Genomic DNA, 14,253 nt, shown 5'->3' on the forward strand with positions numbered 1-14,253 from the left:
GCGTCAATTTACTCTACATATTCGTTGCACAGAATTGTAGCAGTTCAGCCTTTTCTCGAAATAGCATGTGTATATTCGATTATAAATATAATAATGAAGGCGCTCTGCTACGATGGTGTGGTATTCATTTAGTAAATACCGATATTTCGGGAGGAACTTCTTTATCTGAGTGAAATTATGCGGTGTCTCCAACGATTAATTAATTGAAATAATAAAAACTTGTTGTTTCTTTTTCGTTGGTGTGGATATTTATTCTTGCATCTTCATCAGTGCTAACATGTTAGCACTGATGAAGGGAACAAGTGGTTCCCGAAATATTGGTATTTGCAAGAATAAATATCCACACCAACGAAAAAGAAACAACAAGTTTTTATTATTTCAATGAACTTCTTTATTTCCTCACATGAGGCTTTACATCAATGGGTATAAGAATTTGAATTCAACTCTTATTAACATCTTGCGAGATGATTTAAATTAGAAAAAAAACTGTTAGCATATTTCAGTCTTAAATTCAAAGAAGGTAAATGGAAGATGAGCGTTTTAAAAAATTCTCATAACAGAACCTACAAATTTGGCACATATACGTCATCAACCGTGAGCAAAATCAGGTAACTCGACGCATACAAAACTGCTGGAAGCAGTATTTGTTCAAAAAGTCACTTAGCATTATTCTGTGTATTACATGACATGAATCATTGCCTTATCTGAAAAAATTGTTTGCACATTTCCAGTTTGAAATCATTTCTTCCAAATTTATCAAATCATTCTTATGACCACAGAGGTATCAAACAATCATCCGAACTGAGTAGGTTTCAAGCCCAAAATCTCTTTTCAGCAAACGGATGTGGAGGAGAAAGGATGAGTGACGACAAAACTGATCAAATGCATGCATACATTGCATAATAGCACCACAGACAGACATTTACTCAGGCAATGTGTGCGTGATACACACTAGATGTGTTAATAGTTCACAAAGTTCGCAATCGTGATTATCTAAATAACACAGCAGATTTTGTTGTTCCGTCGGTAGAAATTCGCCTATTTAGATAGGTTCATGCAAAGCCTCCCCAGGGCAGTCAAAGACCTAGTTTCCTCGCAGGAGTTGAGAGCTATGCGGCAAACTCTCTCACAGCCGTGGTTCAGGTTAACTCACGTTCTGAGGCTATTAAAAGTCTGAGTTCATGGAATGTCTATGATTTCTCTGGATTATAAGGGCCCTCTTGTTCTATTTAGAAAATCCTCATATTTTATGAAAAGGTAGCGAAATATTTTGAGCTGTATTTTCATATTGTGCGCAGTGTATTGATAGCTACCATATTTAAATAAACAGCATCATTCCGTGCCATGCCATGTGAGCAAGAGGAGCTCCTGTGGGGTCACTTAATCCGTATGGATAGGAATGATTCAACCTGAAAAGCCTATAAGGGCAATATCTATGGTAGAAAAAGAAGACGACACAAACTCTGCCTGAGATGGACCGATGGCGTAGCCCAGGACGCCACACAGCCTTTAGGGATATCGAATTGGTGGATTTCCGGGCAAAGTTGGCATGTCTGCAGTTCCTTATTAAGGCAGGCCTAGACCGGACTCCGGTTGGTGCGCCGTTGATAATGTCATTAGAAAAGGAAAAATCTATTGTTGTGAAACAATTCACATGTAACAACTGCGGCGATTTTTGACGATGTTGATACACACATCCCCTCATATGCACAAAAAAATAAATTTTTATATTTCTTAATTAAAACTTTTCCAAACTGGCCTCTCAATACCAAAAATTATGAAATAAGAATATGAAGGTGCATACACGAGGGCGGAGTGAAACATTTCTGGCCTGATTAAGAAATGGTGCCTTGGTTGTGTACGTGAAAATGGAGAGAATAGAGAAAAGTACTATCATCAAAAATTTCTATTTGAAATGTCTATCATCACTTCAAATTGGAAAAAATTATAAAATCGTGTAAAGAATCGCAGATTGGCTGAGACAACTGGAATATCTACTAACCGTGCGCGCAATATTTTATATGAACATTTTTACATCAAGAAGATTAAAAGGTCAAAACAAATCGAAAGTAAAAAATATATATTCTATCAAGTATCCAGTATTCTATCCACAAATAAATTTGTGTTTTCAGTTACTTTATTTTGGTATATCCGTTTGGACTTAGCACGATAATCCAGAACTTATAAAATTTAATCATATTTGAGTATGTTTATCTAATTGCAAAATCGTTTGATAAAATGCCAGTTTATTATAACAAGGAAAAGAGTAATTTCCTTGTTATAATAACCCTTGAGGTGGGAGCAATGTTTCACTGACATTGAAATGTTTTCTTCTTGTAAGGAAGATAAAAGTTGATAATTTCTTATTGCTTCATTCTTTGCACTTCGAAACTGATAAATAATAATTTATTATATTAATTGCTTCCTTTATATATTCAAATGTAAACAAAGTTTTATCAGAGGTCGAGATGGTTTGCACTGTCTGGTAAGAGTGAATGCGTAAAGTATTTATATTGAATGGCAAATGTTGCTCGTTTGCATACATACGAATCTTTAAGGAAATTCCTCTTCCTGATTATAATGATATATCGAGACACATCTGTATAATTGCATATTGAAAGTGAATTTTTGGGAGCAGCACTTTAAAATTGCCAGGCATGACTGATATACGTTTTTTTAACCGCATATTGTCAACCTTGAAAATTTCACAGGCAGGCAAGGCAATCAGTATATATTGTAAGCTGCTTTAACGGAACCTGTGTAAGGAGCTGATCATTCAAGATAAAACAGCCAGAAAAGACTAAAATACACTGTAAAGTAATTTTTTTATATGATATTGTTATGCCTATAACTTATATTTGATATACTTTTTTGAATTTGTTCTCTAAAAAGGGGAACGTAGAGACAGACACCAGTAGTTAGTCTGGATCTATCAGTTCACAGTGCAATTATTCAAAGCAGAAGACACAGAAACAGAAAAGGTTCATCATAATTTACAAAACTAAAAAAACAATTCCTTGAATATTTATATGGCCATAACGAATCTGGATTGGAAGCCAAGGCAACGCTCAACCAGCAGCGGCATTCCTTTAATAGTTCCACGAACTTTTAAAAGGCCGTGACCATAGTAGGTTACTCCAATCTAATATTTAGATTTACACCATAAATATGAACTGATTTTTGACAATACTAATGACATTATTTAAAAGTTGTATCAAAATAGACGGCCATCGAAATGACATAATAGTTTAAATTTGAGGTGATGAGTTATGTTGAAAACTGGCTGGGGTGGTTTAGTGTTAAACTCTTGTGCTTGGGGCTCGAATCTTATGTGTGGTTATTGATATTTATTTCTATGTGCTCATCCTGTGACTCTTACTAATTTATTATGTCTCAAAAAGTGAATGAAGGTAGGGTTTATATCGAACGAATAACACATACTGATACTAATTATTGATCCAGAATTTGCGACACCTTATAACCCCTAAATAAAAGACACAAACTACTGCCGCTTGATATTCTAGAGTTCACGGTGTTGGGGAATGCATTCTTATTTAATTATTATAATATCAATTTCCGCAATTCTAACTTTTATCTTTCTCTCATCATAATTGAGCTATTTTTCGCATCATAATAGTTACAAGTAGGCCAAATGGAACGAGTTCATTCGGGAATCATAGTTGAGCTGTAGTCGAAACCAAATATGTTACTTTTCAGAATATACATATATTTACTAGTCTAGTTTAGCTCTTCTAGTAAATTGGAAACATCTGCCACTTTTTCAATATCGCCGCTCACCGTATTTACTTAAAGCTAACCCCAAACGCACAATCAACCATTTATCATTCTAGAGTTTGTTTATTTGGGCATATTTGAATTGCGTTTGCAAAAATTATCAAATAATGGAATGTCCCAATTATATAATATATAACAACTTAAAAGTTAGAAAGAAGGATTAAATAAAAATACTGAGTTCATTGCTGGGATCCGAAAATGGGTAAAGTAATTAATTTTTTTGTGAACTCCAAAATGTTTTGTAAGGAATGTTTCAGTAAAGCAAACAGTGACTTTACATAAAGCTCTAGCCCAGGCATTAATCAAAACAAGTCGGAATACCTCGAGCTTCGAGTATAAAGGTTTTGACCTTCAATAATGATTGAATTTCCTTCAAACTTTCCAAAATTGTGTTCATTATTACTTATAATGGCATCAAATTTTGCACTGTTAGAATTGCGGTGCGGCAGGATTCGCAGCATTCGAAATTTATTTCGATAGCGCGGAACTTTCCACTTTGTAGAGCTCGCCACGGGAGTGGAGGAATAGCGAGGAAAGTATGCCATGAATTGGGGGCAGAAAGAACCACATGGAGACGCTTCGTTCTCTTCTGCCTCCAGCCTTAAACGACGACGGATCGCTCGCGTGGTTCAAAAAGTGTTTCCATTATTCTTTCCTTTCTTAAATTATTTTCGATTGTTTAAATAAAAGTTTCAATTCGTAACGACGTCATTTGAAATTTGTGATTACTCCGTGCTTTGGTCTCATCGTGTTTTTCTTTTCAAATAAATGGGAATTACACTCGCAAATCGTTAAGCAGACTAGTGCAATTGCACAGAATGAACTTAAGGGGGGCTTGCGGGTAAATTTCTAAAATATGGTAATATTGCGGTTATGTAATAACTTTATTTGAGCAGATTTCGGTATGGGATGTATTTTGAAGTTCGTATTGATTCATCATTGTGAATTTTTTTCTAATTTTTCGGTTGGATAAGTTCTGCGAACGAGATTTGTTATACTTTTCGGGGTATATATTTGGAGCCCTCACTTCCCTATGCTTCACCCAGTATCAGAAATAATACCAGTTTCGGATAGTAATAATCATTTTCGTTTGATACCCCACATGAACATATTCTGTGAAAAAACTTCATAACCCCTTTCGCAAACAGAAAACAACACACAACAGAAAATGACCCCACTAGCTATATGTAAAGGGAGTCACAGGGACACAAAACCTTAAAAAGGGACCCCAATTCATGCTTTCTGAGATTACATAATAATAATTTAGTAAACAACAATCGAGAAGCAGATATCAAATTTAAGAAAAAAATGGGTTATACCAATGCCATTCATATGTTCAGTCAAAACAACTCGATTTTACAAAAAAGATAACAATTTAGCAGCAGATTTCAATATTAGTAATGTTTAGCTCCATAATTGTAATTGATAATGAGATAAATACTGTGTCCATCTTTAAATTGGAGGATTGTAATTTCAAATTAGTTATAAATCGAAATGCTACTGTCTAAGCTGCGTGAAATTTTCGTACTAATTTGCATCATCGTAGATTGTACGGTTTACGAGTCCCGAGCTATTTTCAAAGGGATCTGAACGTGGTGAGCAAGGCAGATTGTCTGGCTGTCGACAATATCGTTATTTAAATTTATGAATATTGAGACTTTAGTGTGTCGAAGTAGCAACTTGCTTCCTGGGGTCGGGCTAAAAACTAAAAAGTTCAACAGTTAGGCTAAGACTAGATCATTGGATTTAAATACCATTGAACATGAATGAATAATCATCGTCGTAAAATTTATGAAGATGTAACTCACTACGAAAATATAGAGCAGCTTAAAACAATGGTAATTTAAACTTGGGATCCACTGATTCCTTTAAATAATTCAGGAATATTGAGGAATCACCGCTAGCATTTTTCGAGTTACCAAGTGCAAGGAGACCAGTCTAAAGTCGACCGAATATATAATTATGGCCAGCCTTTATGTATTAATTTTTGTAAAATTTGTTGGTCAATATTATTTTTTCCGAACAATATCTGAGTCAAATTTTCATAGTGAAGGTGTAAACTCTGTCCACTTTAGAAATTGTCATAAGATGTAAACAACTCTCTTATCGCTCAATTTTCGATATAGAGTATTTTTTGTCAATGATTCAAATGGTTATAGCGCTGGGTTGTCTTAGCGGAAGGTCGCGGTTCAAATCTCACTGGTGGCAGAGGGATTTGTTATCGTGACTGGATGTCGGAACCAGCCGACTCAGTTGCGAACAAGTACCTGAGTCAAATCAGGGTAACAATCTCGGACGAACGCAATGCTGACCATATTGCCTTCTACTGTGTACTGTAGTGTATCGTTACGATTTTCAATTAAGTTCTCTAACAGTCTTCAAGGCCCTGATTCAATATGCGCCAACGCGATTATTATTATTTCAGGGGTTCATTGTCTATCTTCAAGTCTCATGAATAGAATCCTTTTTGGGTGCTTAATATATTTGTTACAGGGAGTCAGCGAAATGTAGCATTTAAAACGTACAATTTGCTAAACGACCTCCAAAAAAGGGCTTATAGGAACTAAAAGTGACAAAAAAAAAATGTTCATACATTGCGTTTCACTTAAAGCACACCCTCTACACATTTTTTTCTTAAAATCTTTATAAAAAATGAAGGCAATAAATATTTTGCATTTTTTATTCGAAATGTGCTTAGAAATCTCTAATTTGAAATAAAAGGAACTTGATTCACCACAGTAATTTTCTAATAAAAATCTTAGTAAAACAGTAAAAAAATAGTACATGAATTCTGTTTCACTTTTTCTTAACTTGTGTTTGTTAATTTATAATGCATTGGAAAAAGTTTATTATTATTTAAAATGAAATTTTGAAAGAATTTAAATTGAAATCAGCAATTTGAATGAGTTGAGCTTCCCTTTTAAAAATAACTTCGCAGATCCTATTAAGCTGTGTCATACAAACTCCCGATATAATCAAGGCAAATGGTAGCCCATGATCGCTGAATGACTTTAATTAGTTTAGTTACTATTGGCAGACGTTTCCCACATTTATAAAATTTTCTAGCCAATCATTCCCAAACATTTCCCATTATTTTTTTGAGAATTGTGGGGTCCTAAGTCCGCATCAACTTAATGCCAGACCGGCGGATTAGCGCTCAATATAATTCGTAGGCATGTCATGTTCTGCGAATAGTATAAAGGAGCATTTACCATCTGCGAGCTGCTTCGGTAACGCTGCTCCCAGGGCAGAGGTGAGGCAGCGTCTGACGATTTGCCTCTGCCCTGGTAAGAAACCGTAAAGGGGTCATCGCCTGACATTTTCCACTATGTTTAGGTCCCGCTAGGATGGTGACCAGTTCAAAAGAATAACAAAGGATTGTCGTGTTAAAAACTCTACAGTAATGGCCCAAAGAAAATTTGCAATGATGACAAGGCCTTTTCCAATACATCTCGATACAATTTAGCATGCATAGTTGACTTCAAGAATTGAAATTCGCAAGTGCCATGGTAGGATATGGCTCCCCAAACTATTATGCCGCCGACTTGACTGTTCAAAAGATTCAACTGGTGAGTACCCGTGCTCAAATCATAAACATAATAACTACAATCAGGTCCGACCAAATAAATGTTTTTCTCCACAGAAGAAACAACCCGGTGTTGCACGGCAGAAAGCCAACCGAGCTTGTTTCCAAGCAGGGTTAAGCGATGGTTTTTTCCTAATTTAGAAAGCTGTCTTGTTAGTGTCTCAATTTTTGATCGAATCTTCTCAGTAGGATTATATGAATTCGAAGTTTCGCACAAAATAGACCGCTTATCTGCGTTAGAGGGGACACAGCTCACTCGAGTTCTCATATTTTCTCCATAAGTTGCATTATTTTTGATGAAATTATAAGCAACTTTTCTGCTTCTGCCAATTCCAATATTGCAATATTTCAGCACGGAAACTCACAAAATCTGCAGCCTTTTATTTTCACATGTATTTTTGTTGGTAGAGGCTTTACTGGGACTTATTATTATCTATTATATATATAAATCAACAAAACGGAATGAAATACTGAAAACAACTAGAAACTATCATATTTTGATCACATGCAACTTAAGGGGGTCATCCCGTGTGTCGGATCCGCGGAATCGAATTTTTTTGGCATCAATTGTATCTAGATATATTGTAGAATATATGGACAAAGTGATTTTTTGATATTCGGAGTTGTTCGGAAATTATATTGTTAAATATGTAACAAGTCACACGCTAGATTTAAAATATATGGATATGGTGAAAAATTCGTATTTGTATCTTTATCCAGTTTTTCACAAAAAACTCTAAAAAGCCAAAGAAAAACGACCTTCACATGGGATGACTTCCTTAAATGTGCTATTCTAGTGCAACGAAAAATATGCTCGCTTTTGAAATAAATTGAAAAGAAGTTGGCAAAAACAAAGTAACGGTAAATTTTCAAACTGTTTTCGAATTGCTCAGTTTAGGGAGAAAAAGCATTCTCCCTGTAGGCGGACTAACATTGAAGGAAAAGGCACCAGAACTCGCAGAAAGCTTGAATTGTCCTGCTTTCAGAGCGCACGATGGCTAGCTTCAGTGATTCAAAAATATACATGGAATCTATGAAAAAAAATAAGTGTAAGTGTAGCAAACCAGAAGCATTAGGTGACTGGCTTAAAGGATTTCCTTTAATATTGTCCTAAAATTCGTGTCCGGATGGCTAGCTGGTGGCAGAGAGATTAGTTATTGTGACTGGATGTCGGATACCAGTCGATTCAGCTGTGAATGAGTACCTGAGTAAAATCAGAGTAATAATGCTGACCACATTACCTCCTACAGTGTACCGTAGTGTACCGTTACGATCTTAAATAAAGTGCTCTGACACCCTTCAAGGCCCTGATCCAATATGGATTGTTGCGCTAACGATTATTGTTATAATTCGACTGCTGAAAATATAAACGAAGTCTTTTTTGCGAGTGTTTACTAAACGGTACTTTAGTGTTAAAAGGGATAAATGTTTTAACAGAGGGCATAGCAAAGAAAAGGTAACTTTGCTGACGGGAGCCAACATGGCTAGGTTAAACAAGTTCAATGATAGGGAGAAGTAGAGAGTCTCCATGTTTTGGATGGCAAACAGGCAGTCATGGGTGACAGGTCACATTCTTACACGTTAGTTAGTGAGAATAAAAAGTGCTCTGCAGGTTACTATAAAGCCTTGTTTTCCACTGACGATTGCCCTGCATATCCTAAAGATATCCAATCTGAAATCCATTAAAATCGAATTCTGGACTCGGAATACGATGAACACAACGACCAATAGGCATGGGAATCAGTCAGAATTCCAAATTGCATTACCAGAAACGTGGTTTAAAGGAAATTCTATGACTTTCGGAAAATCAAGATCTCGGTCCGCACTTAAGGTCACAATGTGTCACGTCTACCATAACTACAAATTATTTCAAGGGTTTCAAGGAATTTGATTGAGATGACGACGACTATTTGGTACTGCTTTTTTTCAACGTATGACAGAAAACAAAGATAATAAAGCAAAGGAAATTTGACGACGATGCCTTGATAGCTGATACTCTCAATGAATATCGAATTTTAAAAGACGATCGCCAAATTCCATTCCGAGAGAGAAAATAGCAACTTTGTCCATGCATCAGGCAGGTCCTCGATGGAATATAATAACGCGCATATATGAAGCACGTACATGCCATTCCTTAAGTTGAAATCTCTCTAACTCGAACTATTTTTTTCTGGCAAATGAGAATTAAATTTAAAGGGGTTTTACTGTAATATTATAATCAAAGTTGTTCAGTTGAATAAGTTTTTACGTAACTGAATTAATTATTATGAGTTTAAGTATGAACAAATTTGATTTGATGTAAATCGCAATTTTTATTAAAAAAAATCACCTAATATAAATCTTTGATTAAAATCAATCAAGCCGGAGTAATTAATACGTCACGACAAAACAAATGGTTTTGTTTTTTATCTGAACCGGGCCCTCAGGAGGTAAGTTAACATATTTGAGCTATTGTCACGATATGAGGGACTCTATTGGTCGATCAAGTCTGCTGCCCGGTGCAGATGATCAGATGGAGAAATCTAATTAGAACGCTATTGTAATATGAAACTAAGACGCGTAACAGCATTTTACAAGTAAAACTAAGCAGATAACATATTTTTCAATGATATGAGCAGCCAAGGCAGTTTGTCGTTTCAATCGTTGGGAATGGGAATAACGAAGCACTATTGAAATGCGTATTCATGGACTAGGTTATAGCAGGATCGCTCATAAGATGCCAGCAAGGGCTACCAGAGGATTGCCCTGTATGCGAATCAATACAGCTCCTAATGTATTGATTGCTAAAGGTAATATCTTGTCAATCGACCTGCAACCTTCAGCACAACAGTGAAATGATCCGATAAAACCATTGAAGGGTTTCAACCTTGATACTAAGTTGAAATCTGTATAGCTGATAATAAAGAAGTGTCTTGCGGGAGGCTTTCAAGTGTTGATCCACCGAGACCCCCGCTGAAGAGAACGGAGCCAATTCACAGCTTCCACCTGGAGGCAGCGAAAAGAAGAAAATGCGAAGTTACAAATGCCGCCTCTTAGAGAACATCTTCCGCTCGATCATTTCGGGGTAAAGTGACTCAATGCGGGCAAATGTTTTTCCAGTTGCAAATAAATTGTTCCGGGAAAGTAAAAAGCCCTCCCGGGCTGGAACGTTTCCCGCTGCTGCCGGAAGCGGAGGCGCTTGAACTGTACAGACCGCTCGACAAGTAACAGACTCGCCATTCCACTCTCCCGGCGAAAACAATAAAATCGAAAACAAAGTAGTAAAGTGGCGAAATTCCCGATTGATTCAATTCCATTTCATTTACAACCCATTTTATTTTCATTTCATGGCAAACAGTAGCAATGCTCGCTGCGCTCTCTGACGTAACATGACTCATTCATAAAAAAACACACACGAGAATGCCATATGCACGGGAAAGAGAAGCAGCGTCTCCATTTCATTCATGCCGCAGGCTACTCGTTCATTGCTTCGTCCCATTCACTCGCACGCGCCCCAGCCGGATGGCGTACGTCGCAAGGAGCTCCTGCTCTATAGCTCGGCATGGGACCCGACACACACCCTCAAGCCACACGCACTGCAAGCATGCTCTACCGCACACTCGCTCACTCACCCACGCCAGAAAACACGACCGGCCAACGAGAGCGGACGACTCATTTTCATTCATAACAAATTCTTCTACACACAAAAACATTATTTTCCCTTTGAGGTTATGTCAAATGTCAACTGCAAAACTGGTTCCTGAAACCTATTTCCGGGCGAATTTCACGCAGGGATGGCGCCCCGGATGTAATTTACTTCCCCACGGGGTCGTTTTCGTTGCCCCACGCACGATTTGAGGCGATATGCGGCCAAAAACATGAAAATACATGCCACCTGTTATACTGCGAACGCGAAGCCAACGACTTTGGGGACTGTTTTGTGGGCCCCGGGAAGCACTGAACCTGCACTACTCCACACCTGGACGTCGCGTGAGTCCCACACTACACTTGGTGCACTTTCCACGCCGTTCCTAACGCTCTTACGTACCAATTTTTACTTTTAATAGCTGTTCAACGCGAACTTTGCGTGCATCGGCAGCCATATTGGATCCATAACTGACCATTCTGTCTCGCTCCGATTCCTCTGGTTGACTCTGTCGAAGCTGCATCGGAAGACGCGGTGAGTGAAGGAGAGTGCAATTGCTGGCTGCTACCGTTCTCTGTTCTTTCATTCATGAAATTCTCAGTTGTCACGGTCCCTACGCCGTGTACTTGCTACGCACACACTCACTGCTCCTGAAGGAATGCATTTTGCGTTTTCCACGGGATGCCTTCACACACGACCGCGGAACACATTCATGCGACTCACGCACTTTACGTTCACGCGCTACGTCTGCACTGCTTGTACTCGCGCGGGTCCGATCTTCTGTCTCGGGCGGGGTCTGCGTAAACAAGGATCGACAGAGTGCTTCCGCCTGCTGAGGTTTTGAATGAACTGGAAAAACGTTTCTGGGGAAGTCGAGCGGAAGTGGTGCGTACGCAGGCCGCGGAAATTCACGTGAGAACCCGCCGTGGGAACTGGGGAGGCACTGAACACTCGCAATTTCACCCGGATCCGGGGGCACGTCGCATTACGCACTTCAAAATAGAAACACTGAATCGCAACGTCACGGAACACGGACCGAGAAGTGCAACGATCCACTCTTACGACGGTCGTGTCACGCGAACGGAATACCAAAATGTGAACGGGGCGAAAGCGCTTTTGCAACTGAGGCGACCAGAACGTGAGACCAGGTGGGCTCGAATCAGCGACACGAAGGCAAGAGGTCTGATAGGGGGCGCGGCACGACGACCGCGGCGACGAAGCCGACCTCGGGCGCTGCTCGACGAGTTTGCATGAATGGCCGCGAGACTTTAGGACCGGGGCGGGATGGTAGTATGGGGCTTGGTTGCGGTAAATAGCTCAGCTGTGAGCAGCCAGGGTGACCGTCCACGAGGCCATGAGCTCTACCAAGAACGGAGACCCTCCAAAATCGATATGTTTGTACAGCTGCGTGTCTACTTACTTTTTTGATTGGTATACGGTTGGAACGATATTAGAACTGGCATCAGCGCCGGCATAATTGTAGTTACAATTACTTATCTCCCTAGTTCACTTGAAATGTAGAAAATTAAATAATTTAAAATAAATTCCGTAGTTTCCATGGACGGCTTAAAGTCTTTCCCTGGGAACTGTCGCCTTCCGTCCGATCCCTTAGCCCTTTCTGTCCTAAGTAGTTATTTGAAAATTAAAACTCGCAGAAATTATAAAAACTTGGAAATTCGAGCAAATAAATTGTTCTAATTTGCGAGGGGAGAAGTTGGGAAGTCAAGCACTGGAATCAAGGTTAACGTTGGTCTACTGCGAAGATAGTAAGGACGGGCAAAGGTACGTCTGATGTCGGCATATCAAACGTCAGGAAGGAGGCAGGCCGCAGTGGTGCGGTTACGAAATGGTTTCTGTGCTATCTGAAGAAAGGCCTGAAACCGGAAGAGGCCTTCACGTTAGGACAGACCCAAGCCTTCAGTATCAGAACCAAGAAATTGGGGAGCAGCGGAGATGATACCGCAAGAGGGGGGTACTCCCTAGGAATCGGCTCCAGGGCATAAGAGAGGGAAAATCCGGGGGACGTCAAGGGTGAAGGTAGGAGCCAGGAAACCCACCGTTTGCTATGCTAAAGCGGTAGGCGGCATTCGACTGGCCATACTGCCGAAAGTATTTCTGGAGCAAATATTCGTAAGGAGCATGAAATAATTGAGAGCCTCATCTTCATGGAGATGTGTAAGGGATGGAATGAGAAGCTCGTGTTGACCGGTATATGCTCTCGATCAGGTCTTATACTGGTAGACTGCGCGACGGAGGACATGGCGGATTGGGTTAGGACTATAGTCCTCAAGTTGTCAAGTTGGACGTGAACAGAACTGTCGACATGTGCTGAGGATGATATACCAGGGGTACACATGGTCACGGTCTACTTTTCCAAAGCCGCAACGGTTGAAATGAGGGCGCTTCTATGCCTCCTCATCACTCAAAACATGACAGGTTTTAGATGCAAGGAGGAGCAAGGAGGAGTTGTTCCCATGAAAATAGGCAATGTTGACGAGATGAGAGACCACGTCTACAACGAAAGAGACTACCGTCAAGTCAAAGACTTTGATTTGGGGAAAAATTACTACACATTCCAGCTTAAAAGTAGCAAACGGATAGTAATAGCAAGATGGCCCGACTGAAATTTATAAAGCGCTCTCAGCGTTCCACATCGGAGAATAACAGTTAAAGAACCGACGAAATGAAGAGGACCCACAATATCTTAGTTGTCAAGAGTTTGGACACACCAAATAATACTGTGCACTTTCAAGTCTATGCGTCATATGTAGTGATCTCCACCCATCAGCCAAGCGTCTATCAGACAAGGAAGATCAGATTCACATTTATTTATTGAGCAAAGAAAAGAAATACATGTGCGGTACAAAAAGAATAATAACTTAAAAGCTCAAGCGTGACTAATTAAGTATGTAACACTAACCTACGGAAATATCCGGCCTAGCTGGTTACATGTTATAAAGTGAAAAGGTGGTGCATGTCAGTGCTCATTTGACATAACATGTGCTCAAACCTAAGAATAATTTATAACTTACAACTAAACAAACATAACATAAAATAGCACTCCGTACTGGAAAACGGGAAAAAGGGGGATGATGGAGGGAGGGGAGACGTGACGGTTGAGAAGAAAATTACTGCCCGAGAGGAGAAACCCTGACACGCGAGATTTTTTATCTCGTGGTTAAGGTGGGACAGCCACTCTTTCAGTCTAACGTGCAACAAATTGATCACGTGCGGAATTATGGGGCAA

General features: G+C 39.2%; 1 protein-coding gene across 2 annotated transcripts in view; it reads right to left on the minus strand.

The window, feature by feature from the left end:
• The window catches only part of LOC119647889 (GTPase-activating protein), a 39,239-nt gene extending 27,123 nt beyond the window's left edge, over window positions 1–12,116 (minus strand). For both annotated transcript variants that reach the window (XM_038049190.1, XM_038049189.1), the window contains exon 1: window positions 11,409–12,116. In XM_038049190.1, the coding sequence (XP_037905118.1) occupies window positions 11,409–11,592 (184 nt within the window). In that variant the 5' untranslated portion in view covers window positions 11,593–12,116. The remainder of the gene's footprint in view (window positions 1–11,408) is intronic.
• Window positions 12,117–14,253: the final 2,137 nt, after the last annotated feature.

The sequence above is a fragment of the Hermetia illucens genome, chromosome 2 (genome assembly GCF_905115235.1).
Source record: "Hermetia illucens chromosome 2, iHerIll2.2.curated.20191125, whole genome shotgun sequence".
Taxonomy (NCBI): domain Eukaryota; kingdom Metazoa; phylum Arthropoda; class Insecta; order Diptera; family Stratiomyidae; genus Hermetia; species Hermetia illucens.